Here is a 26349-nt window from a genome sequence, read left to right as displayed (position 1 = left end):
ATAAATATTATTTTAAAAAAATACATTCTGCATTTTGGATCTTTCTTCTGGCTTTTGGATGTTGTCATCATCGCTACCCCCTTATATAACCCTGACCTTACTGCTTACTTGTTTCTATGGTGGGCAGGAGGTGAGCCCCATGCGATCTGGGAAGCTAGGCAGGGCTGCGTCTGACTGGTACCTGAATAAGCAGACAGACGGTGAAGTCTGAGTGCTGCAAGCAAGGCTTGACACCTTTCCATTCCAGCCAGGTGGTGGGGCAGGAAAAGGAAACTGCCAGGAGAGTAAGGCTTTGAATGGCTCCTAGCCCCAATGGATGTCATAACTATAACTTTAAGAACTGGTACCAGAGCTTGCTTTCCCCCTCCTCTATCCCCATCTCTTTTTCTTTCTGTGCCACATCTTTTAGATTCTCTTTTTTCAGTCTTAACTTCATAATGAAAATTCACCAGCATTTCAGTGCAAATTTCTCCAAATATACACTTTTTTGTGCGTGCAATCTTGCCCAGCGGAAACAATTTTGCAAAGCAAAATCTTCCCTAACACACCTTTTTCTCTGTTATTTACACACACACAATGTGCACACTTTAATATATGTGTTTTTTTAAACACATTACTTGACTAGAGAACTTCTTTGCAAAATTCGGAGAAGTTCAAAGGATGGTTGTATTTTGGTTCGCACCTTGTTTTGGAAGGTGCGGGTTGGGTACATTCACCTTTATATGGGAACTAAGTCATATTTCTCCCCCATCACTAGAAAGGGCCGTGGCAGCTTGGCAGTGCATTCCCTTCTCCTCCCTGTTATTTGTCTCCCTTCCCAGTGGGGCTTGTTCGCGTGCTGCTTAGCTGTGCTTGGCAGTCTGAAGGAGGAGAGAGAGAGAAAGATGGCTCAGGAAAGAGGGGAACAGATTGGCCAGGGCAGTGTTTTCCCTTCTCCTCCTCCTCCTTTTCTGCTGTTACTTGGCTTCCTAACAGGCTGTGCTCACACACTGCTCTGACTGGGGGCCTTGGCTTGCAGTCAGAGAGAAAATGATGAACTGCACCAGCCTGAACTTTGGGCGAGTCAAGGAAAGAGCAGAGGAGTTGAAAATTACACAGCCCAAATCAATTTGCTCCCTTGCCCAGCTAGGCCCAAAAATCTCCAGTGCCAACAGCAGGATTTATTTTATTTTATTTATCTTATTTATTTATATGTGTTCGTTGTTGTTGGCATCTGTCTGCGTTGAGAGAGTTCACTTCCGGGGAATGAAGTCAAACCGCTGTGTTAATCAATCAATCAGTTTATTACAGTCATAGACCAGCAGTCAGAGAATAGAATATTAAGTGGATAAAAAAAACAACCTGATAATTAAAACAGATAAAAACTAAAAACAAATAAAAACATTCAGTTAAAACAACTGTAAGAGTGTAAGAACTAGAAGACTCGCAGTTAAAACAACTGTAAGAGGCTGCAGAGTAGAAGCCTCTGAAATAGAGGACACTCACAGTATTAGAAACTGATGTGCAAATATGGTTAAAACAGACAATTAAAACAATGTACAACAATAAATTTAGACACACTGTGCAACAATAAACTATCCCAGGGAGTTGACTCAGAGTCACCTATGGAACCGGGTTTGGGGATTTTTGGTGCTGTGTTGTCTAAACCACTGAGCCTAGGGCTTGCCGAACGGAAGGTCGGCGGTTCAAATCCCTGCGATGGGGTGAGCTCCCATTGCTCAGTCCCAGCTCCTGTCAACCTAGCAGTTCGAAAGCACATCAAAGTGCAAATAGATAAATAGGTACCGCTCCGGCGGGAAAGTAAACGGCGTTTCCGTGCACTGCTCTGGTTTCGCCAGAAGCGACTTAAGTCATGCTGGCCACATGACCCAGAAAAACTGCAGACAAATGCCGGCTCCCTTGGCCAGTAAAGCGAGATCATAGAATCATAGAATCATATAGTTGGAAGAGACCACAAGGGCCATCGAGTCCAACCCCCTGCCAAGCAGGAAACACCATCAGAGCACTCCTGACATATGGTTGTCAAGCCTCTGCTTAAAGACCTCCAAAGAAGGAGACTCCACCACACTCCTTGGCAGCAAATTCCACTGTCGAACAGCTCTTACTGTCAGGAATTTCTTCCTGATGTTTAGGTGGAATCTTCTTTCTTGTAGTTTGGATCCATTGCCCCATGTCTGCTTCTCTGGAGCAGCAGAAAACAACCTTTCTCCCTCCTCTATGTGACATCCTTTTATATATTTGAACATGGCTATCATATCACCCCTTAACCTCCTCTTCTCCAGGCTAAACATGCCCAGCTCCCTTAGCCGTTCCTCATAAGGCATCGTTTCCAGGCCTTTGACCATTTTGGTTGGCCTCCTCTGGACACCTTCCAGTTTGTCAGTGTCCTTCTTGAGATGAGCACCGTAACCCCACAGCATTCGCGACTGGACTTAACTGTCAGGGGTCCTTTACCTTTACCTTACTGATGGATGATGCACTGCAGGTGGCAGGATAAGAACCTAAGAAGGTGGCTAAACTTGTGGCCCTACAGTGCCCACCAGCTCCAGCCAGCATGACCAATGGTCAGAGATGACAGGGGTTGTAGCTCAGCAACATCTGGAGGAAAACTGGTTAGTCCCCACTGCTTTAGGTATATGCCTCTTTTCTACCACCTGATTGTGAACCTGTCTGCCTGTCCGCCCAGGGTTTTTTAAGAGAGCTGGACAGACTTGCTAAGTGTCATTTGCTTTCCATAGTTCCAAGTGTGCTCCAAGACCAGCTGACGCTGATTTGCAACCCATCTACACAGCAGATGGGGCTGACGGGAGAGCCAGCACATTTTTATTCTTTGCCAGATTAGGTAACGTCCCTTGCTTTGTATAAATGTGCTGGACAGGAAGCCAAAGCTCTCACGCATATGTGCCCTGAGGGAATCTATAGAAAACTGTTTTCTTGGCTAGGAAAAACAAAGTCTCAGGAACCAAAGTGACAATGAAATGATGCCAAAAAGAATGATTATTTGAAGCTGAACAACTATGCATGTAAGCAAATGTGGGTATATGTGCATCAAATGCAAAACTACAAATTACAGTTATAAACTCTGCAAGCTATAGCAGCTATACAAAAAACAAAGAAGTCTTCCAGACAATACAAATAATAACTGATGATATCTCCAGGATTAGATCTAGCTTCATGCTTCATCAGAATCAAATGGAAGAATTATTTGGGGGAGGGGGCAGCCATTAATCCCTGCCACCCATCAATTATTCAACATACACTATCTGAATTGTTTGCAAAACAACATTATAAGGCTTATTAGGTGGATACGGAGGTGCTGCTGTTGCTAAGGGCACTTGGCATCTTCCCTGCTGCGGAGATTCACTCTCTTCCAACAGGAGCATCTTACAGCAATAAACGTAGGTCCAGGAACACAGTAAATGATGCACTGTGCCTTTAACAGTTGTGTGTCTGGCACAAATTAAACAGGGTAAGCCTTTTCTAGTATGGAAACACTATCATAGGGAAAGCTTCACCTGTGGACATTCCGTCTGTCAGACATCTTATTACTTGTGTGTGGCCCCCTTATTTGCTTTCGGACCCCATATTTTAGCACAGCAGCTTGTAACATTAAGAATGCTGATTTATTTTATTTTTATATTTGCTAAGGACAAACTTCTTAACAAACTAAAATCTCCATTTGGAGGAACTTGAACTTAACTAGTTAATTCTGTAAAAGGACATACTGAAATTAGTTCCATTTTGGACAGGATAGACTAGAACTAGAACATGTTGCTTTTAAAAATGAGCTTGTCAGGCACTGCCTGTGGCCCCCAGAAAGTTGTCTAATGAGCAATGTGGCCCTTGGGATGTTATGGGGCTGTGACAGAGCTGAACTCAGCAGGGCCTTCAAAACAATCGCAGACAAAGTCCACCCGGACAGGAGCTTGTGCAGGTCACATCTTGTGGGATGCCTTCAAAGTGTACATCTAAATATTAAGACACCCTACATTACAGATGGGTCGCTGTCTTTGTCACAGTGTTCTTCTTAAACAATTATAAAATCCTTCATATTGTATTGGTGCTGGGGCAAGCTAATTATTTGCTTCTAAAAAGCACTGAGAGATCACTATCTCACCCATCAGCCATTTGCCTACTTTTTCCCTTATCAAAGTTTTCCAGAACAAGGAGTACAAAAGATTTCAAGGTCAATATTTATCAGGAAGCTTGCACATGAAAATAGATCTGAGTCATGGTCTCTAGTAATCCTCTCCTGCACAATGCATTCAAAACTTCCTTTAAAACCACCGGGTCCAAATTGGAGTCAACTGTTTCAGCTGAATTTGCACCTCTTATAACAAAACCTTGTGGAACCAAGCAACCTGCCAGTTCAGACTAGGCTTGAGAGAACAAAGCTATTAGATGTGGCACTGTTCAAAATTCAGGCAGTGCTTGCTCCCTAGATAACTTCTTTTGCTGTTTAAAAACCAACAGGAGTTTCATGACAAATTTTTTCACATGCAGGAAATATATTTTTATACTGACTCTCTTTTAAAAAACAAAAACACAGATATGTTTTAAAAATGTATCAGAGCCGAAAAATAAAATTCACCTTCTTAGCTGTGCATGTTTAGTCAGTAGTATAGTTGTGCATAGCGAAGGCTCCTAATAATCTCCAAAACTAATAAACGATTTAGAAAAAGGGATCGTGAACCTTTTTGAACAAAGTGGGCACATCTTGAATTTTGAGAAAATGTTGTGGGCACCCAACACAAAAGGCTGCTGGGGGGTACCATGCATGCAACACAAAATAAATTTAAAAATATTTCCTATTTTTGTTCTTATTGGCTGCCAATTTATTCACTTTTTCTGCTTTGATATGGAAGGGTTTTCTCTAGTAAATGAAAGCCATTGCTTCAAGAAAGTCCCCCCCCCCAATCCTCTCTGATTTAGTAGGCACTTTGAGAAGTCGTCGGGACGCGGGTGGCGCTGTGGGTAAAACCTCAGTGCCTAGGACTTGCCGATCGTATGGTCGGTGGTTCGAATCCCCGCGGCGGGGTGAGCTCCCATCTTTCTGTCCCAGCTCCTGCCCACCTAGCAGTTCGAAAGCACCCCTAAGTGCAAGTAAATAAATAGGTACCGCTTTATAGCGGGAAGGTAAACGGCGTTTCCGTGTGCTGCGCTGGTGCTGGCTCGCCAGAGCAGCTCTGTCACGCTGGCCACATGAACCGGAAGTGTCTTCGGACAGTGCTGGCTCCCGGCCACTTAAGTGAGATGAGCGCACAACCCTAGAGTCGGACACGACTGGCCCGTACGGGCAGGGGTACCTTCGAGAAGTCATGCTGGAAGAATACTAACAGTGCCATTTAATATGACACTATGCAATTCTTCTAGTGGGTTTTCCAAGTAAATTAATTAGATAATATCCACTTATTACTAAAGCCAAGCTTTTCACCACAAAAAGACCAATGGGCTTTCATGAGCCTGGTGAAAAGTTGGTCTCAATATAACAACAAAGCTAACTTCTATGCATGTCCTGTTGCATGAAAAGTCTTGTAAGACATTTTGGAACACTGCAATCCTGCGGCACGTTTACACCGAAGCGGTCCAAGTATGTTCAGTGAGACTTACTGCTGAGAAAGACTGGCAGCTAAAGGAATATTCCTATGGGATGGAGATGGAAATGACCCATTTCTTTCAAAAAGGCAAAAAACAAAGGTAAATTGATAGGAAAATAATATGTACTGCCAACCTCTGAAAAGCTATGGCAGAAGGAAAGATTCTTTCTGCTCTGATTAAGCTCACTTTGGCAAGAGGCTCTGCAAGCAAAAAGGTACCCAGCTGTGGAGTTGCTCCTGCATGAGACCAGACTTTACCTCTGCATATATTATGCATGCTATTGATTATTGTCACTTAAACAGATCGATTAACTTCAAGCTCTAGTGGAGATGAGTTCCTTTAATTATACTCTGTGCTTCAAATAGAAGTGCATATCCTTTTTCTATTGGATAAGGGAGATTTACAATTTCCCGAATACTACCCTCGTTCACCTTTTTTATTCCAAAGGGAGAGGCTTCATTTCAAAAAGTGTATATGTAAGTTTCTGAACTTAAGCAGGAATAAACAGATGCACAAATATAGGATTTTTTAAGGGGAGGGGCATCTGACTTGACAGCAGTACAAGCAGAAAGGATCTAGGGGTCTTGATAGACCGCAAGCTTTAATAGAAGACAACAGTGTGATGCAGCAGCAAAAAAAGCCATAGCATTAGCTTCAAATATCTAAAGCATGGATAGGCAAACTAAGGTCTGGGGGCTGGATCCGGCCCAATCACCTTCTAAATCCAGCCCATGGACAGTCCGGGAATCAGCGTGTTTTTACATGAGTAGAATGTGTCCTTTTATTTTAAAATGCATCTCTGGGTTATTTGTGGGGCCAGTGGCGGAGCTTCATGCTCCAGCACCGGGGGCGGAGAGCAGGCGGGGGCGGGGTGCACCGCCCGCAGGGGCAGGGAGTGCGTCCTGGGGGCAGGGCGCCCAGTGGGGGGGCAGCCGCAATGGTGCCGTGGGGATCATGCTGCCGGGGGCAGTGGGCTCCCCCCGCACTCCTCTTCCTCTGCCAGTGTGTGGGGCCTGGTGTTTTTACATCTCTGGCTTATTTGTGAGGCAGAGGAATCGTTCATTCCCCCCCCCCCAAAAAAAATATAGTCCGGCCTCAATAAGGTCTGAGGGACAGTGGACCGGCCCCCTTCTGAAAAAGTTTGCTGACCCCTGAAAAGAGCTGTCACATGGAACACAGAGCAAACTTGTTTTCCACTGCTTCTAAGGGCTAAGACCCAAACCACTGGATTCAAATTACAAGAAAGGAGATTCTGACTAAACATCAGGAAGAACTTTATTTCCATGAACTTCCTTATCTTCACTTATCTAGCTGTGCAATCCTACAGATATCTACTCAAAAGTAGCTCCCTAGCATTTACATCTAAGTTTGTGCATTACAGGACTGCAGCCTTAGGAGCCAAGCCCATCAAAGAGACAACAAAAATACAACTCGCCTGTGTGTTGCTATGATCTGTAAACAAGTAAAACAATCAACAGACTAGAAGTTATTGGCAGGGCACATGTTTTGCATCAGTGAAGCCCTCAGGTTGTTCCTGAGAATCTCCAGGTAAAAAAGGAGCAGGGTTGAAGAAAATCTCTCCTGAGAGATTGAACAGCTGCTGCAGCTTCCAGTCAGAATCAACAACCCTGAGCTAAATGGACGAGTGCCCTGAATTCCACAGTAGATGTGACTGGCCTTTGGCTGTTCATCTTGAGTTTCGCATCCATTCTGGATCAAGACCATGATGTGGGTGGAGACAAGCATTTAATCCTTTGACTCCACCATGATCTTGATCTGGACAGACAAACACACACTGGGCAGGCAGCAGCTGCTGTTTGCCCCAAGGGGATCATTGTCATTAGCACTAATAGCAAACAGTGGCTGTGGTGGATCCTGGGACAAATAGGTGGTACAGGGGGCCCTGATGCAGATCAGGATTGCACCAGGGGAAAGGGGTTACATTTCCCCTCCCCACATGCTATGGAATCAAGTTGCTCCCTTGCCCAACCGCAATTTAAGAATAGCAGCAACAAAAGAGGACGCACGCGCGCACACACAAATCATGCAAAGTCCAATCAGGTCCTCAATGTCTGGCCCCAATCCAGCATCAAGCCACTTCATATGTCTGCCCAAAGCAGAGCTCCGTTGTCATTTCCCAGGCTCCCACAAAAAGCCTCCAAGCCTTCAGCTGCTGCTTCTGTAGCATAACCAGTGACCTCAAGCTGTGCAGTGATACATCCCATTAACACTTCTGTAAACCGTTTAGTCTTGCTTTGAAGCCTGATGTAAGCCTGGCAGCTCTCTTTGCTTGGAATGCTACAAGTGATATAGCAGCAAAGATCATAGCGTGGCAAGTATAGGCATTACTACCAAAGTAAACATAATTTGTGTAGTTCTGTTTTCAAATGCACAAATGGAACGAGAGGGCAACAGTACAACTCCAAGCTGCGCACAAATAATCCACAGTGGAAATGATGGGATTTATTTATTTTTTTACACAGTGTGGTTTGGGCACGGGGTCAAGCTGCAGCTAAGGATGGATGAAGCTGCCCGTTTCAATGCCTCTTGGTTTATTATTTCTCCAGTCTTAAATTCAGTTCTCCCCATTCCCACATCAGTTTGCAATTAAAAGAAGTATTCAGGAAAATCCGGACTGAAAGAACATACTGAAATACTATCAAAATAAGACAGGGACACTGTTTGTGAGTTGCTCCTCTGTCCAGAAGTGTGGGATATATCCTGTTTTGGATAGGATTATTCTCCCCATGAAGGAGCAGGTGCCCAGCCTACAGACGCTGTTGGAGACAACACTGCCATTGAAGGCACAAGCGCTCTCGGCGGCACAAGGTGCCTTCTGCTAGATAGCTACAGTTGGTAGCTCAAAGATGGTAGCACTTTCTGGACAGGGGTAGCCTGGCTTTGGCTGTCTATGCTCTAGTAACCTGTAGTTTGGACTACTGCAATGTGTTGTAATAACATCAGAGGAGCCCTGCTGGATCCACCTCAAGGACCACCTCTTTCCATATGAACCTGAGGTCATCTTCTGAGGCCTCCTCCATGAGAGGAGGGTGGCAACATGAGAATGGGCCTTTTCTGCAGTGGCTCCCTGTTTGTGGAATACTCTCCCAGGAATGTTTGCCTGGCACCTTCATTATACACTTTTAGGTGCCAGGCAAAAGCATTCCTCTTTAACCAGGCCGTTGGCTGATTGACATCCAATGCCCTTTTAAAATGTTTGTGAGGGTATTGGGTTGGTTTTTCTTTTTCTTATGATTGTGTATTTTGTGCTTTTATATTGCGCTTTTATCTTGTGAACCACTCTGAGCCCTGCGGGTATAGGGCGGTATACAAATTTAGTAAATAAAATAAATCTGGCCAATCGCCCATCCAGTCCAGCATCATGTTCTCACAGTGGCCAACCAGATGTCTCTGCTAGAAGGACCTGAGTACAACAATATTTGCCCTACCTCTGATTCTCAGCCACTGGCTCTCAGGGACATCTGGCCGCCTACAGTGGAGGAAGAGCACAACCATCATGGCTGGTAGCCATTGGCAGATATATTCTCCATGAATTTGCCCCTGCCTTAGAGGGCAAATTTTCCAGCTGTGGGGAGAGGGCTGTTACATCTCCCTGCAGCTGGAAGATTCAAAACCAAGGCTGGCCCCATTCCACAACACAGAAAGGTAAGCGGTATTCCAAAAGCCCATAGAAGAGGCCAGCTTTTGTGAAACATTCAAATGAGATTGACATGGTTATGCTCAAATGGGACCTTGATAGCATCATCATCATTATTATTATTGCCTTATTAGGCAACCATTTCTAGATAAAGCTTTAATCGCCGATCACATCTTACCAGGGAATTTATTGACAGCAGCCAGGTGGATTAATGCAAAGTTGACTCCCAGTGGATTAGGCACTGTTACTGCTCCTGAAATTTCCACATCACTGCAGAACGTACAGTATTAAAGGATTTCCTCCAAGGGCAACTTTTCCAATAGTTTCGTCCAGTGTATAATTAAATATCTCTCATAAACAAACATTCTTGTGGAGCAATTCAGTTCCTGCCCAAGATGGATCAAACTGCAGGCACAGGCAAACTCGGCCCTTCAGATGTTTTGGGACTACAACTCCCATCATCCCTGACCACATCCTGTTAGCTAGGGATGATGGGAGTTGTAGTCCCAAAACATCTGGAGGGCCGAGTTTGCCTATGTCTGGATCAAAGGATCCACGGTTACATCAAAAGCACTGCTGCCTGCAGCAGCCAGATGAGGAGGGGGAGGCATTATTTTTTACACAGTTGTTTCTCCTGCACCATTCCAGGGCAGTACAAAGGAGAAACCCAAGGATTAGACCCCTACTCAGGAGATCTGAAGGGCTTCGGAACCTGTGGATATAAAACCTCCAGCATCCCCACCCAATCCCAAAATGCCCCCTAAATGCTTTATGAGTTTCTGCTGGTGGGAAAACTGGTGACAGCAAGCTGGAGTTTCTCTTAGGGCAGAGTCCACCGCAGCCAAAGCACTCCCCTCCATCGCTAAGATTGTGCTATTGGTTTCTAGACTACTGGGGAAATTAAGCATAGGCTTCCGAAGGCAGATGAAAACTTTGAAGTCTGTTTTCCATGCCCCCCCCCAAAAAATATAAAAATCACAGATCATCACTGCAATCTCCTCTGTACATGCGCGCGCGCACACACGCAAAACGAAATTACACTTCACCCAGAAACAAGAATGATAACATATGTAGTACCTGTGCAGCTTGAGTGTAGCAGTTCCGTAAACAGTAGTAAATCCCAAAAGGCGAACCCATCGTAGGAGAACACAGCGAAATGTGCTTGGCTCAAAGTACAAAATGATAACCTATAAAGCAAAACAAAAGACATACAGAAGATATGTAGCAACTTCAGGTGAATCACATAAGCCCTTCCTGGTTCATAAACAGAACGAGGGTTGGACACTGGGAGCTGCACTTTTTCCAGTGTTCCTGAGTGATTTCTGAGTTTGCTGCTTACTTATCTTTCGCAGCCTAAATTGAAGGAGTGTAAAGAGCAGTCTAGCCCATTCAGTTGCAGCTGACTATACGGTAACATTTAATGAAGAAATAAAAGCCCACTATTTATAACGTGAAATAAGCACCCATGCTGATGTGTAGATAATAGCAATAAACAAACTTGCTGCCAGAGTGGTTCAATTAAGTGGTATGTGCCTGCTTAACTAAAAATGAATGTTTTAATAAAGTGTCTTGAAGGAAAAGTTATAGCATAGCATCTCCCCTCCTTGATAATTTTTAATCATCGCTTTTTGGCTTTCAGACTACACATCACTTTCCTTTCATTTCCCCTACGGAGCATGATGCTGCGCTGTTAGTGAATTTGCCTCTGAATGGAACAATAAAGAACAAAAGCTCTTAGTACAAAGAGTCTTACTTGGGATTTTTGATTTGCTTAGGCCGGAAGCTCTCCAGCAAGGTGGCAAGGTGAAGGAAAAGTCAGGACTCCTGCACCTTTCAAAGCTGCAGAGATGAATTTCAGCACGTGCAGCTTGTCATGCAATTACGCCTGCCAAAATCCCCTGTTCTGTACAACTGCAGAAGGTTCAGGAGTCCTGTCCTCTTTTTCACCTGGTCATTCTACTTCGCCAGGAGCACCCGAATCCAAGCTTTGGAGCTTCTCAGATTTCTCAGATCTGACTGCTTAACCACAGCCAAGCATGACTCTCTTTCCTTTTGCTGGGGAAAGCCTGCTGCAGCCATGTGTTAAGAGGCCCCACCAGGGATCTGTACAGACCCAGCTAACAACTCTGTTAAGTTACCAATGTCTCAGCGGAGGCTGAATTCAGTAAGGAAGGGTTTGAGAGACAATGCAAGGCAGAGCAATGCAAGACAGGCAAGGCAGAGGGAAAGCTTCTCAAGTTGTTGGCATCTGTCTGTCTTGAGGGATAACAGAGCGTGCCTCCAGGGGTAACTCAAACCAATGAGCTAGCAGAACCAAAGTGACTTCCTCGGGGCGCAAGCCGGAGCAGTAAGTATGGAGGCCCTGACAAGACCCTTGGCCTCACTGATGTCACCCAGAGTAAAGCAGAGCAATGTGTTTGGAACCAGCTTAGCTTCAGAAGGAGGCATAAAAGGCCATCTAACCATTTTAGGGTCTCCGCTCCAGATTTGTGTAGGGTTTACTCCTCAAACAAGCCAATAACTTGGGCTGAAAGAACCAATCAACCAAACCAGAACTCAGCTTGCATAAGTGTGCTGGATACAGCTCCCATCATCCCTGACCATTGCCCATGCTGGCTAGGAAAGACGGGAGTTGGAGTACAGCAACACCTGGAGAACCACAGGTTCCCCACACCTGAGCTGCACTCACCTCTTCATACTCAAGAGTTGTATTTTTCTAACAAAGGTATTTCACTTTTTAAAAAAATTAAAACCGGTGTCCATATTTTGATGGACTAGCTCAGGCTTCCTCAAACTCGGCCCTCCAGATGATTTTGGCCAATAATAATAATAATAATAATTTATTTATACCCCGCCCATCTGGCTGAGTTTCCCCAGCCACTCTGGGCGGCTCCCAATCAAGTGTTAAAAACAGTACAGCGTTACATATTAAAAACTTCCCTGAACAGGGCTGCCTTAAGATGTCTTCTGAATGTCAGGTAATTGTTTATCTCTTTGACATCTGATGGGAGAGCGTTCCACAGGGCGGGCGCCACTACCGAGAAGGCCCTCTGTCTGGTTCCCTGTAGCCTCACTTCTCACAATGAGGGAACCGCCAGAAGGCCCTCAGTGCTGGATCTCAGTGTCCAGGCTGAACGATGGGGGTGGAGACGCTCCTTCAGGTATACAGGACCGAGGCCGTTTAGGGCTTTAAAGGTCAGCACCAACACTTTGAATCGTGCTCAGAAACATACTGGGAGCCGATGCAGATCTCTCAGAACCGGTGTTATGTGGTCCGGCGGCAGCTCCCAGTCACCAGTCTAGCTGCCGCATTCTGGATTAATTGCAGTTTCCGGGTCACCTTCAAAGGTAGCCCCACGTAGAGCGCGTTGCAGTAGTCCAAGCATGAGATAACTAGAGCATGCACCACTCTGGCGAGACAGTTCGCGGGCAGGTAGGGTCTTAGCCTGCGTACCAGGTGGAGCTGGTAGACAGCTGCCCTGGACACAGATTTGACCTGTGCCTCCATGGACAGCTGTGAGTCCAAAATGACTCCCAGGCTGTGCACCTGGTCCTTCAGGGGCACGTTACCGCATTCAAGACCAGGGAATCCCCCACACCCACCCGCCTCCTGTCCCCCAAAAACAGTACTTCTGTCTTGTCAGGATTCAACCTCAATCTGTTAGCCGCCATCTATCCTCCAACCACCTCCAGGCACTCACACAGGACCTTCACCGCCTTCACTGGTTCTGATTTAAAGGAGAGGTAGAGCTGGGTGTCATCTGCATACTGATGAACACCCAGTCCAAACCCCCTGATGATCTCTCCCAGTGGCTTCATATAGGTATTAAAAAGCATGGGGGAGAGGACGAAACCCTGAGGCACCCCACAAGTGAGAGCCCAGGGGTCTGAACACTCATCCCCCACCACCACTTTCTGGACACGGCCCAGGAGAAAGGAGCGGAACCACTGTATAACAGTGCCCCAGCTCCCAGCCCCTCTAGACGGTCCAGAAGGATGTTATGGTCGATGGTGTCAAAGGCCGCTGAGAGATCCAGCAGAACTAGGAAACAGCTCTCACCTTTGTCCCTAGCCCGCCGGAGATAATCAACCAGCGCGACCAAGGCAGTTTCAGTCCCATGGTGAGGGACTGATCCTTAGCTAGCATGATCCTTAGCTAGCAGAGCCAGTGGTCATTGATGATGGGAACTGTAGTCTCAAAACATCTGGAGGCCAAGTTTGAGGAAGCCTGGGCTAGCTATATTGGTCCTGACCAATAGATCACTCTAGCAGTAGCTGTTTTATGGGCCAAAGTAGATTATACATTCCAAGTATGATTGTATTATGTAAAAGTAAGAGTTAAAGATGTAGAGCAAGGTTTATTTATTTTTTAGAATGCAAGACTAGGACCTGGGAGAGCAGGATTCAAATCCCCATATAGCCCATCAACTGATGGACTATATGCAACTGGCGGAGATGACTGGCAGAATCCGAGACCTGGGAGAAGAAAGGATTGAAGAAGATTGGAAGAAATTCAAGATTTACCTGCAGAAACATTGTGATTTAGTGGAATGTTAAGAAGGATGCTTGGTTATAAATAATTGGCCATCATTAAAATAGATTAAGAATTGATATTTAAGCATGTGGTCATAGATTTGGAAATAAGATGATAATTTGCTTGACAAAAATTATTAAAGATGCAAATGGGAGCGGGAGGCGTGAGGAAGCTTAAGAATATTATGAAACTTTGTTAAAACAAAGCAATAATGTTCATTATTATTGTATTTTCTTATTAAAAAACCTTAATAAATATTTATATTAAAAAAAAAAAATCCCCATATAGCCTCCTGGGTGAGTTTGGGGCAGACACTGCCTCTCTCAGCCTGACCCACCGCACAGGGATAAAATGTGACAAGGAAAAATTGTGAATGCCACAACTTGAGCTCTTTGAAGACAAGGTGGGATATAAATGTAAGCAGAATTTGTTTTCTGGGGGTTTTTATTGTGGGGGGATTGGAAGGTTGTCTATACAAGTGGATATAACAAGTATATAACATATCAAGGGGATAGATGAATCAACACAGCTACAATATGCCAAAAGGAGAATAACAATAAGCACTTCCAATTTAGTCTCTCTACAACAGGCATAGGCAAACTCCGGCCCTTCAGATTTTTGAGACTACAATTCTCATTATTCCTGACCACTGGTCCTGCTAGCTAGGGATGATGGGAATTGTAGTTCCAAAACATCTGGAGGGCCGGAGTTTGCCTATGCCTGCTCTACAATAAGAGAGTTGGATAACGTTAAGACATTTTCTGGTGTTCAAATAAGCTTCTAGTTACTTCAGATGTATAAAGTTAATTACAGGAGAATAAACTGTGGGAGGGGAGGGGAAATCAAAGTGTGCAACTCTAATTACTTTTCTAGCTGTTCTGTGGAGCAGGTATTAAAGGGAAACGGGTGTTCTTAAATGTCATCCCTCAGCTAATAAGTATCATAATAATTAATGGCTCTCTGAGCAAAGTTGCTTAAGGTCAGTTCTTTTAAATTCTAAATAAAGCCACTAAATGAAATTTTCAAAAGCATCCTGGTGACATGCCAAGTGGCATTCGCTTTAATTAGGGCCAATGTGCTTTATGTTCTCCACACACTCATCCTAAACAAGTGACGAGGAAGGAAGTCTCATAGACTTGGGATAGCTAAGTGCTGTGGGTTCTAGTCCCACATTGGGCAAAAAGATTCCTGCATTGATGGAGGCTGGGCTGGGTGGCCCTTACAACTTTACAATTCTATGTTTCTATTACTTCAGTGGAATTTCCTTCCATGTGCTTGAACAGCAATGCACACAAGAAACTAGTTCCATTCAGGGATGGATGGATGGATGCAATGAACAAGTAAAGTTGAAGTCAATTTTAATCTGTAAATTTAGCTTATAATGTATATTTTTAAATGTCGCTTTTATTCGTGTTTCAATTTTATTTTTCTACTTTGATTTTTACTGACACTTACAATGTATATTTTTTACATTCTCTGTAAAGCACTTGGAGGTTTTTGTTTACAATCAAGTGCCATGTGAATTTTGTTAAATGCAATGAAATGTGCTGTTTTGTTTTATTAAAAGAAGTAATGCAGCCCTAGGAGATGAGTCCTGAAACCCAAGAGGGCTTATTGCACTAAAATGTTTATCCGTGGGGCTTTGGTTCACTTTTGGAAAGACCAGATAAGAAGCTTTATTGGCCGTGTGTGCATGCAGTATGCAAAATGGAGAGTCCCCATTCACACATATATACAGCAGGGGTGGGGAACCTGTTGACCTTCCAGGTGTTGCTGGACTACAGCTCCTGATATCCCAGATTATTTGCCATGCTGGATTGAGCCAATGGAAGCTGGAGTTGAACAACATCTGGAAGGCCACAGTTCCCACCCCAATATACTCATGTACAGCTTGCACACACATAGGCCCCATCTACACTATACATTCCAAGCAGCATCATAACAATGCAAGCTCTCATGGCTCTGCCCCCCCCCACCAAGTATATTTTGTTATGGGTGCTGAGAGTTGTTAGGGGACCCCATTCCTCTCACAGAGCTACCCCTTCCCAAGTGGTTTAACAAAGAATCCCTCTTCCAAACAAGCGGAGGGGTCCTCACCCCTGCCTTGCAGGAACAGTAATTGAGGGAGGAGGGAAGGCAGAAGGAAGTTTGCACAGTGTCCCCAAGGAGACTTCAATGATGAGAAGCATCCTAAGCCTCTTAGACTAGGAGCCATAGACCTCCACCCCCCAAGATCTCTCTGAAGGAAAGACAAGGCTTTGGGGGCTCTGAGAGAACTCCTGAGTTGGGTGCTCTCATCTGGGGGAGATTTCAGAACAAGAACCATAACACGGGGCAATAGTGTGCTCTGTTTCCAGTCATCTTAACAGAGCTATGGTATTAGGAGAGTACAGGGGGTTACTTTTGGAATTTTGGTTTCCTTTCTTTTTTTAGCAAAAAACAACAACACAACAGACTTCACAGGGATGCATTGGGCACTAGAAGTGGTAGTTATTATGCAAACTGAAACAACTGGCAACAGACGGGCGGAGAGAAAAAGCATCAAAAGATAATAAAGGGGTGACAGAAACTAAATACAAGAAGCTTTTCATCTAGGCCTCATTATTGGCTTTATACACAAAGCTCCACAAGCTGCGGCATAAATCTTGGATGGCAAGATCAAATGTTTATTTCAATCAAGGAGATGAAAACAGAGTTATCTAACAGAAAAGTGTCGCCTCAGCATGTTTCCACATGAACAAACTCGAGAAGAACTGTACAACTATCCTTAGTTTTCCTTCTTCCCATACTTTTCCTAACATATATACTGTGAGTGGCCTGGGTCAAACATAAACGAAACCATGGCTTAGTGTTATGTAAGAACCATGCACAGCAGTTTAACTATAGTTACAGCTTTGTCTACAGCCAGCAAACCAAGATCTGAAGCCATGGTTTGTTGTTTGCTTACAAACCTTGATTTGTTTTAACTATTGCTTGGCATTACATGTGAATCCAGTACCTTCTCCTTAACCATGGTTACTCTGAACACCTTAGCCAAGACATTCCACAGACTACAAAGGCACAAGGCAAGAGCAGTTGGAAAAAAGAAACCAAACTTTGTAGAAACCGTGGTTTGCTTGATTACTGTGGATGGTTTACTCATGGTTTGTTAAACAAACTATGTGTCTTTATTCCTCTTCCTGTTTTTCTATGCCACTTTTCTCATCTCAGAAATGTAAGAGGCTAGAAATAGGCGAAGGTATTTAGCATCTTTCCTTTACATGTTCTATAATGGCCATCTGTTCCCTAAGGTAGGTGTTCTAAACAAAACAAATCAGTGTCTTTCTTTTTTTGTATTGTTCCACAGTGTACCCACGTACAACAAAAATAGCAGTATGTTTTCTGAAAAACCCAGTGTCTATATATGTTGCTTGATTCCGGATTGGGGAGGGGGGAATTGAGTCAATTTCCCTGTTTTATAACAAATGCCAGAAGGGCAACAGATTATTTGGGTTTCCCTTCTATATACAAGACATATTGAAAGAACAGTAGACAGATTTTGTAGCTTAGTTTAGGCATCAATAGCTTTGTTTAAAGGGGAGGGGAGAGAGGAGGTGCATAAAGTCCGCAAGCTATTTTTCACAACCTGTTGGCTAATAAATAAGACTGGGAGCCACGGAAGCGCAGTATTTTCCTAAGTGTGCCCCTGTGTTGCTTTCCTTTGATATAGCTCTGCTGTGATCCAGCTCCTGTTTATGAGGTGCTGCTGGTGTACAATGGTTCTGGGTACATCGTGTAACACCCTTAAGTTAAAAAGAAGAAAAGGAAATGGTTGTGGCGACTCCACAATTCTTCAGAGGATGGCGTAGGGCAGGCTGTTGCAGCGTAAATTGCTACTGTGAGCAGCCCACGTATAAGAGATTTTAGGAATGTGTAAAGGGGAGGCAGTGGTGCCATGAGAGAAGGACTTCGGACTCTACTTAGCAGGAATGAGCTGCAGCGGACCCCAAACTTGGCAGGGCTATCTTATCATACTTTAAAGTGGGTGGAGTAAATAAGCACTACCATCTAAAGCAGGAATGGGAAACCTGCGGCCTTCCAGGTGCATTGGGCTGCAAATCCCATCTTCCCTGGCCGTTGGGCTGATGGGAACTGGAGTCCAACAGTACCTGGAGGATCACAGGTTCCTCAGCCCTGGTCTAAAGATCTCTGCCTAACCTCCAATGAGACTTTTTAAGTCCAGAGTCTCAAATTACCTAAGCGCACCTCTAAGATGAGGGCCCTTCAGGCAATGATCGTTCATGTGAGGACAGGGATGTGTGAAGATGCTCATCTGAGAAACATCGAAGGGAAGCACTGCATCTGATGCACAGCTCACGGCCTCGTCTTTTATACTCCTTAAGAACAAAACAGTGTAACTCACCGGGAAGTAAAGAAGCAGTGACCCAAACAGGATAGTCTCCAAGAGAACGAGACCAGATGCCTTAATGCTCTAGAAACGAAAACAAACAGGTACAAGAAATTAGACTGACACAGCCATTGCATTATTCGTTTCACATTATCTTTAAAATATTTATAGCAGAAACATTAAGAGGCTTGCAGATGAAATGTCATATTGGTGGGTTATAATCAAGATGAATAAATGTTACCGATTTTAGCACAAGACAGAGAAGACTGACCACCTAACAACCAGATTGGTAAATTAATTAACCCAAACACAGAATACCGGTGTTTAAACTGCTTTCAATACCTGTTAATATGTTTGCTTGTAAGCAGGTTCCCCTCATCAGGATTTACTTCCTAGCAAATAAGGTTGCAACATTAGCTCTATTGATATCAATATAATACAAGTCAGTGTAAACTGAAGCAGTCCATTTTAAATAGTTTAGTACAGATGCTTGGAGGCATAATCACATCCATTTCTCCTATATGATTTAAACAGATGGCAAATGTTCACATGGGCTGGGCATTTTCTGTAGCTTCACTTTCCTAGAGGGAAACACCATTTCCCTCACCCCAAACTGTTTTTTTTTTACTGGTTGATTGAATTTATATCCCACCCTTTCTCCCCCACCCCCACCCCCAGCCAGCAAGCACACCCACAATAATAAACACACACACACACACAAATTATAAAACAGCTACAGTTAAAAATATTATTTCATCCAGTGATCTCAGGATTGCCAGGAACATATTCTTCAGCCACCAAACATCTGACGTTTCAAATTTCTCCTGAAAGCTAATAATGTTGGAGACAGATGCACCTCACTGGAGAGGGCTTTGTGACATATAAATGAACCTAACCAGACTCTTAGATCATTATCTGAACTTAAAGGGGAATTTACTGTAATTATGATATATACATATCGAGGCTGAGAGATGGATACCAAAAATGACTGTAATGTACATGATATATGATTTTAGAGCTATTCTAATCAGTTGTGTATGTTTGCTTTTTACAGTCAGCTCTGCTACTGCTATCAAGTAAGTCCAAGGGCTTCTTGAGACAAGGCCCAGTATCAGGTAGAAGCAGTCCACCACAGCTGAAAATCTAGGGAACTGAAACCCTTTCCAAGGGGGAAAGCCTTACTTTTTTAAATGCCCCCAAACTCTCTTCTGGGGAGCAAAACTGCTTGCTGCTTTACGGTGGCCTGATTATCTCTTTGGCACTGCCTTTAATATTTCAACTATTTTGGCTTGCAGAATCAGAGTACATGCAATTCATGGCTACTGGCATTTTGGAATGTACATAATATTCAGAAGGTAAATTGGAAGGCTATTCGTTCCCATTGCTTCTTTTCTCTTGCCTCTTCTCCTATACCACCAGGGCCATCAGAACAGCCTTCAGCAATGCATAAAGCAGTGGTCAAGGGAAAAGAGAACCTGGAGGAGTTTAGGCATTCCCCAATGAGTAATACACTCTTGCTGCCATTCAATCATTTCTGCTGGGACCATTCAACTGCTCATTATGCTAGGAGGGAATCTGTTGTTCCTCCACCCTAGAGAATCATTAAATATCTCTTTGCCAAAATGATGCAGCTGTCTTTGGGCATTGCCGTTTCCCACAGGCCGACAAACCAGGCAGCTTCTTTGGCATAATGAAGGTTGTCATCAAATGTCAAAACATTTCCATGCTGCCCTCTGCAGTGGCTACACTTTGGCTAGCAAACTGGCATTAATGACTGCACATGTAGTGTACATATAGGAAAATGACCAGGGAAACACCAGCATAATTTCCTTTAACAGCTCAAGCTAATGTGCCAGAGCACCAGATATCAAAATCCTGCTCTAGGAACTTTCAGTTGGTGTAGAATATTAATTTCTACAATGGATGATGGTCGGCTGATAGATGAATCTAAACGCATCCTAAGCAGTAGTGCCTGGTGATGGTTATGCAATGGCTGTGTGCCTCCCAAAAGTCACTGTGATGTTTGTAAAGATGGAACAGAAGGAGGAGGAAGGAGAGAGAGGTATGAAAGTGTCCTGCTCAGTAGCAGATCGTATGGTGAGGGAGCGGTACTCCTGACCTCCCAACAGCTGAGTCAGCTGCTGCTTATCAGGAAAGAGATGGGAAAAGTGGAAGAGCGGTCAGCACAGTGCAAGCACACCAGCCAAGCCAATATGGCATTCCTGCCAGTGCCTTTGCACTCTGCTGACCTCCCTGCCTCCTCACTCCATCACAGCAGCAACTCAACTGCGGGGAGGCCAAGTGAGCACCACTGTCCCACCACACCATCAGCTACTGGACCTTCTTTTATAAACTCTAGCTTGCCTGTATGGTTAGTGTTTAATGCCTATCCATGGACTGTTCATGCATACACAGGGGGAATAAGCTATTTAAGACCCAGTGATAAGTGTATTCTTTTGGAAGTACATTACATTGATTTCAGTACAAGTGAATATCTTTAAGACTGCAGTCTATGTAGAACAGATATAGCACTATAGAAGGTGCTGGCAGAGGCTCTTTGGCTGTCACTCTTTGGGGATGGAGGAGGATTTCATTTAGTCCACATTTTTTAATGAACCAGCCTAATTCGCACACACACCCCAGGGATGGATCATAATGCATGGATCATAACATAATTATTCTTTGGATTGCACACTTCCCTGAATTTCGGAGTCCTCGACTAAAAAGAATAATAATAAAAATGCAAAAATGCAAATTTTAGAATAAAGTATTTTTTAGAAATATGCAAGATAATATATGCAATGATATAAGTGTTGTGTGACAAAATAGGCATTTAAATGCATGTTAAAATATGAATTTCCATATGGATCACAGAATATGGCAAACATAAGACAGAACAGACTTACGAATGAGCACATGTGAAATAGATGCAGAATGGAAATAGAATAATCCTACCATTCCTACTCAATCGATAAGAGAAAATATCAAGCACAAAAATGCCAATATTTCAGCATTTACATTCCTGAGTTTTGACTTGTCTCAGATTAAAGGAAATGTGGTGGCAGTTCTCCGTACATTACCCTTCGGGATCTTGAAACTCTCCCTTTTTTCTTTTCCAACTGGATGCATCCCATTTTGAGTGGGCCTTGGGGGTGTGGCAGAACACTAAAATGGCTGTCAGACACAAGAAGAGCTTTAAGAGGCAGGACCACAAAATGGCGCAGGCGAGCCTCTCCATCAGTGAAAAGAATGGCACCTGTCACCCACCAGGATGCTCACTCACAGAGCAAAAACATCTCTTCTGTTCAGAACAGAAGGGTGGGTGGGTGACCGGTCCCAAATGAAATATGGGCATGCTTAAGGGGATGTGCCAGTACAAATAGGGAGTGGGCAGGAAGAGCAAACCATCTTTCATACAATGTGGATTTTTAAAAGGAGACCTTTCACAAGTGCTCAGAGGCATGGACAACATGTTGATGACCCACTTACATGACTGGGGCAGTTATGCATTTAAATAAATGAAGGCCATCTTTAATGATGCACTCAATATAGTCACTTCACCACAATGCAAAAGGAAATGCTTTCATACAAAACACAAGACATACAATAGCAAGAAGAGAAAAAGGACTATGTGCAACACAGAGAGGATGAGGCACAACTGCACAAAGGTCCAATTGCCCAAGTTTAAGAGTTGGTGACAATATGTGCTCATGCCTCTCTCCTGCAGTATGTATTTTTGTAGGCAGTTGCCTTTTTGGGTGCATGTTGCACATAAAAAAAATGCACGCACCACCCTCGAGCTGGCATGCTCTGGGGGGAGATTATTACACAACCTAAAGAAGGGTAAAACTATAAAATAACAATCAAGATAAAGCAAGCATAGCAATGCAGCAAAATTCAGCAATGGAAACCAGCAGAGAGCAATAAAATCATCAGAGTAAAAACCAGCCGACTGATTTGCTGGAGGGAAGTAGAAAAAGAGGGAGGAGAAGGAGAAGGAGAAGAAAGACAGGCAAGCCTCACTGGGAAAGGCATTTCAGAAAAAGAATTCCATACAGGTAGAATAAGGGTGGGTGAGGTTTTTCGATTGAGGGCCATATTGACCCATTGGCAACTCTCTGGGGGCCACATGGTAAAGTAGGTGTGGCGGATGTGGAAAAGTAGGTGTGACCAAGATGGGAACATGGACATGGTAGAATCAGTAAATGAACATTTCCCAAGTGAATCTCCCTCTCCCACCCACTCAATTCATTTAATTAACTTTTCCCTCCTTTCTCCCAAAGTCATTCCTTTTGTCTTCCAACCAACTGCATTCCATCTTCCCTCTCTGCCACCAAACCAAACCAACACACCATTTGCACACCCATGCTTTTATTATGAAGCAATAAAGTGTTGCTGCTGGCTACTCTGCTTGTCCCATTTTGATGCACGTGGGCAGCACTTGGGACAGATTGCCGGTGACTGATGAGTCTTTAGCCACTGACAGCATTGCAAGCAGCTACTGAGCGGGGCTATTAATAGGACTACAATAAATTAACTCTCTAGGACTGCTATAACAACAAGGAATCAAAAACAAGGAAAGACTGGGCTGTTTGGGGAGCTGCAGAAGTGGAACATGGCTGATTTAAACTGGAAAGTGCTTGGATAAGCTCTGAGGATGTTTTTTTAAAAAAACATGAAAAGGGACAGGGGAAATAGGGATCTTTATTTAATTTATTTGCATTGTTTTAAGCCTTCGGTTTTGCTGCAGTTAAATGCCAGGGGGTCCACGCAGGTTGCAATAAACTTTTGAGGGCCATGTATGGTCCATAGGCTATGGACTGCCCACCCATGAGCCAAAGGAAAACTCCCATGTATTCTCTTTGAAGGTGTAAACTGAGCCTTCAAAATCAACTTCAAGCATTTGGAGTGTGCATACTCAGGAGTAACAACTTTGCTAGAATTTCTACCACACACACAGAGAGAGAGAGAGAACTCTGGGAGCCTTGTAGTGCTTTTGCAATTCCTCGTAGATATATAAGGCTCTGCAAGCTCATTTTTCTTTTTAATTGGGAAAGTATGCTTCATTATCTCCAAGCCATATATTTGTCAAAAATGCTTATGCCAAAGGCCAGCTAGACTGTGGATACCACTTTAAAACTGAGGGGTGTGTGTGTGTGTGTGTGTGTGTATGTTTGTGTTTGTTTGTTTGTGTGTGTGTGTGTGTGTGTTTTCCTTGAAAAGGCAGAAGAGGAAGGAAAGAAGAAGTCATCAATCACAAATGAATCGCATCCAGGAGGAAAGAGTATTAGTGTTTCCCAAGCAATTCTTCAGTTCACCCACCTCCTGATCTTTTTCTCTAACACAAGAAATGTAAATCTGTCAAGGTATGTTATGATGAAGATAAGTTGCTCTGTGTCTTCTGGTATAGAGACTCTGTTCCGCACCATATACATGATCCTTCGAAGGCTTGAGGTCTAAAAATACAACACTGCAGGCTGATACGGAAGGAATCCTGCAGCCAAGGTGGCAGAGTACATATTCTTTAAGATCCGCCTTCCCAAATGGGTGCATTCCAGATGTTTCAGCATGGCCAACAGCCAGGAGTTGTAGCCCCAAACACCTGGAGGGCATTAGGTTGTGGAAAGCTGCTTAAAACCGTCCTCTAACTAGGGTTTGCTAATGCAGATGTGGAATTCTCTGTTTCCTTTGTGTTTGCTCACTGGTCAGACATCCCTCCATGCAGACGCTGGCGGTATTTGCTGACACCAGATTTTGTTGCTGCTGTTAACCAACAACCTGTGGATTGTATGTAATTAAATCGTTTAAATGACGTAGTTCTGTGGAGTGTTTTGTGTTTTGTGTTTTGTCTTCAACCAGAACCTTCGGTGGAGGAACACAGAATTGTAGAGTTGGGAGGGAACTTAGTGGTTAAGAGTGGTGGACTCGTAATCTGGGGAACCGGGTTCGCGTCTCCACTCCTCCACATGCAGCTGCTGGGTGACCTTGGGCCAGTCACACTTCTCTGAAGTCTCTCAGCCTCACTCACCTCACAGAGTGTTTGTTGTGGGGGAGGAAGGGAAAGGAGAATGTGAGCCGCTTTGAGACTCCTTAGGGTAGTGATAAAGCAGGATTTTAACTACTACTACTCTTCTTCTTCTTCTTCTTCTTCTTCTTCTTCTTCTTCTTCTTGTCCAACCCCCTGCAATGCAGGAATCATTTGCCCAATGTGGGGCTTGAACCCAGAACCTTGAGATTAAGAGTCCCATGCTCTACTGACTGGGCTATCCAGGAGCTGTCCAATGTGCTTAATCTAGTTATGAAGGAAGAAAACGTAAATATGAAGAAAGCAGCTTTTAGACATAGAGACCGCAAGGACCTTCCACTGCGCTATGAAAGGTGCTCAGGGACGAAGGGTCCCTGAGAATTCAACAGAATCCTCTCCCTACCCAGTGCACAGATACATAGGTGTGACTCCCACAATGCCATCCAGCCTCGAATGCAAGTCGCTTATCCTTCAGACGCAAGCAACACAAAGAAGGCTCGAGCAAGATCAGTGGCTTCCAGACCTTTTCAGGCCTTTGCCCCCTTGGTTCCATAAACTCATCCCCAGCGCCCCCTACCCTACCATGTAAAAACCATTATTCAGAATAGTGGTTTGCACAACCCACTAAGGAAGACAACAACACAATTCAAACCGGTAACAATTCATTGCACATTTATTCAAAAGCCAAATAAAACTATTTTGTTTAATTAATTCAACAAAAGGGTTGAATTTGATGCAGTGATACCAGGTTTTCTAAGTTGGATGGTCATTCACTGTAACTCCAGTGCCCCCTACTTTGCCTCTTAAGTAATCCCTTTGCCCCACTTTGGGGACCTCTGGACTAGTTGGGGGATATGGGAGTTACATGCAGCCTCTCCTATAGTTGCTGTGTGCCTCTGGGCTTTGTGTGAGCATAGGTGTAGAAGCAAGGTTCTCCTGCACTTACGGGAATTGTCTTTGCCTGGGTGCCACATCCACAGATATCTGGCTTGCGGCTGGCCCTGTTCTGTGGAACAGCATTCCTATAGAGGTGCCAGCTATCGGCACCTTCCAGAAACAACTGAAGACTTTTTTTTTGTTCTGTCAAGCTTTCCAAGCTAGATGAATAGGTCTCTGCCACAGAGGCCTCCGCTGAATAGTTTGCTAAATTCATTTGCCACTATTATTTGTGCTGTTTTATAACTCCTTTTAGCTATTTTTTATGATATTATGTACATCACCTTGAAAGAGAGATGCAGAAGGTGATTGAGAATATAATAACCATAACCCCCGTCTCAAAGTTACCAGTGCGTGCACCGCCACAAGACAATTACCTTATTGACATATCAGGATCATTTAAAATGTCAACTGACACTCATCTCATTTGTGTATGCTTATGTATATATACATAATACAACAGAATATTACGTATGTTCACAGACATGCATATTCATTGATCAAAGGCCAACGCAAAGCTATGTTCCCTGAATTAAAAGCGTTCTGCCTTTGTTTTTCCACTGAACACTTGGGAGGCTAATTTCCATTCATGATGCATGTCTCCTTAACAGTATCGGTTATTTAAGACAGCCATTAAAAGCCTATGATATTACCATAATGAAGCAAAACTTTAGAGAGTTAGAACAGAGCTCTTCAGATAAGTTACCACCAGGCTGTTAAACAGATGCCTTTTCTCTGTAATGGGATTACAGGACTGATGTACAGGCAACTCTCTCTGTAACATAAATCACAATTGTAGCAAACACATGTCTCATGATCACGGCAAACACAAAGGATTTGCCATGGAAAGAAATAAATAAAGCGGGGGGGTGGAAACAAAGCAGGGAGGCAGCAAAATTGTTGAAGCCAGTTCTGAGGTTTCCTGCCAGGCATTTAATTGGGGGAACTGACAGGAAGTTATCCAATACAGAATCTGTTAGATAGATGCAGTTGCTTCTGCAATGATTGCTTAGGAAAGCTAAATAGAAATGCCTGTCTATTTATAGAAAGAGGTGATTGCAGCTATTAATTTGAGCAGTAGGATTCAAGTATTTTATGTGCATTTGATTTCGCTGGTTTCTGAGTAAACTGGAAGGCTATTTTAAGGCTGAATCGTTCTGCACAGAGCTGTCACAGCATTTTCTTCTTTATTAGAGATTTTCTTGGTTTAC

At 43.8% G+C, this 26349-nt stretch overlaps 1 protein-coding gene across 1 annotated transcript in view; it reads right to left on the bottom strand.

Moving 5' to 3' along the window:
- The window catches only part of GPR158 (G protein-coupled receptor 158), a 118287-nt gene that overhangs the window by 23385 nt on the left and 68553 nt on the right, over positions 1 to 26349 (bottom strand). Inside the window, exons 5-6 of the mRNA XM_081931523.1 lie at positions 18193 to 18261; positions 10334 to 10443 (exon numbers count right to left, since the gene is read on the bottom strand). Coding sequence (XP_081787649.1) covers positions 10334 to 10443; positions 18193 to 18261 — 179 coding nt within the window. The remainder of the gene's footprint in view (positions 1 to 10333; positions 10444 to 18192; positions 18262 to 26349) is intronic.

This window comes from Podarcis melisellensis (genome assembly GCF_964234715.1).
Source record: "Podarcis melisellensis genome assembly, chromosome: 12".
NCBI classification, from domain to species: Eukaryota; Metazoa; Chordata; class Lepidosauria; order Squamata; family Lacertidae; genus Podarcis; species Podarcis melisellensis.
Note: the sequence above shows the minus strand (reverse complement) of the source record. Positions and strands in the feature narration are given on the sequence as shown.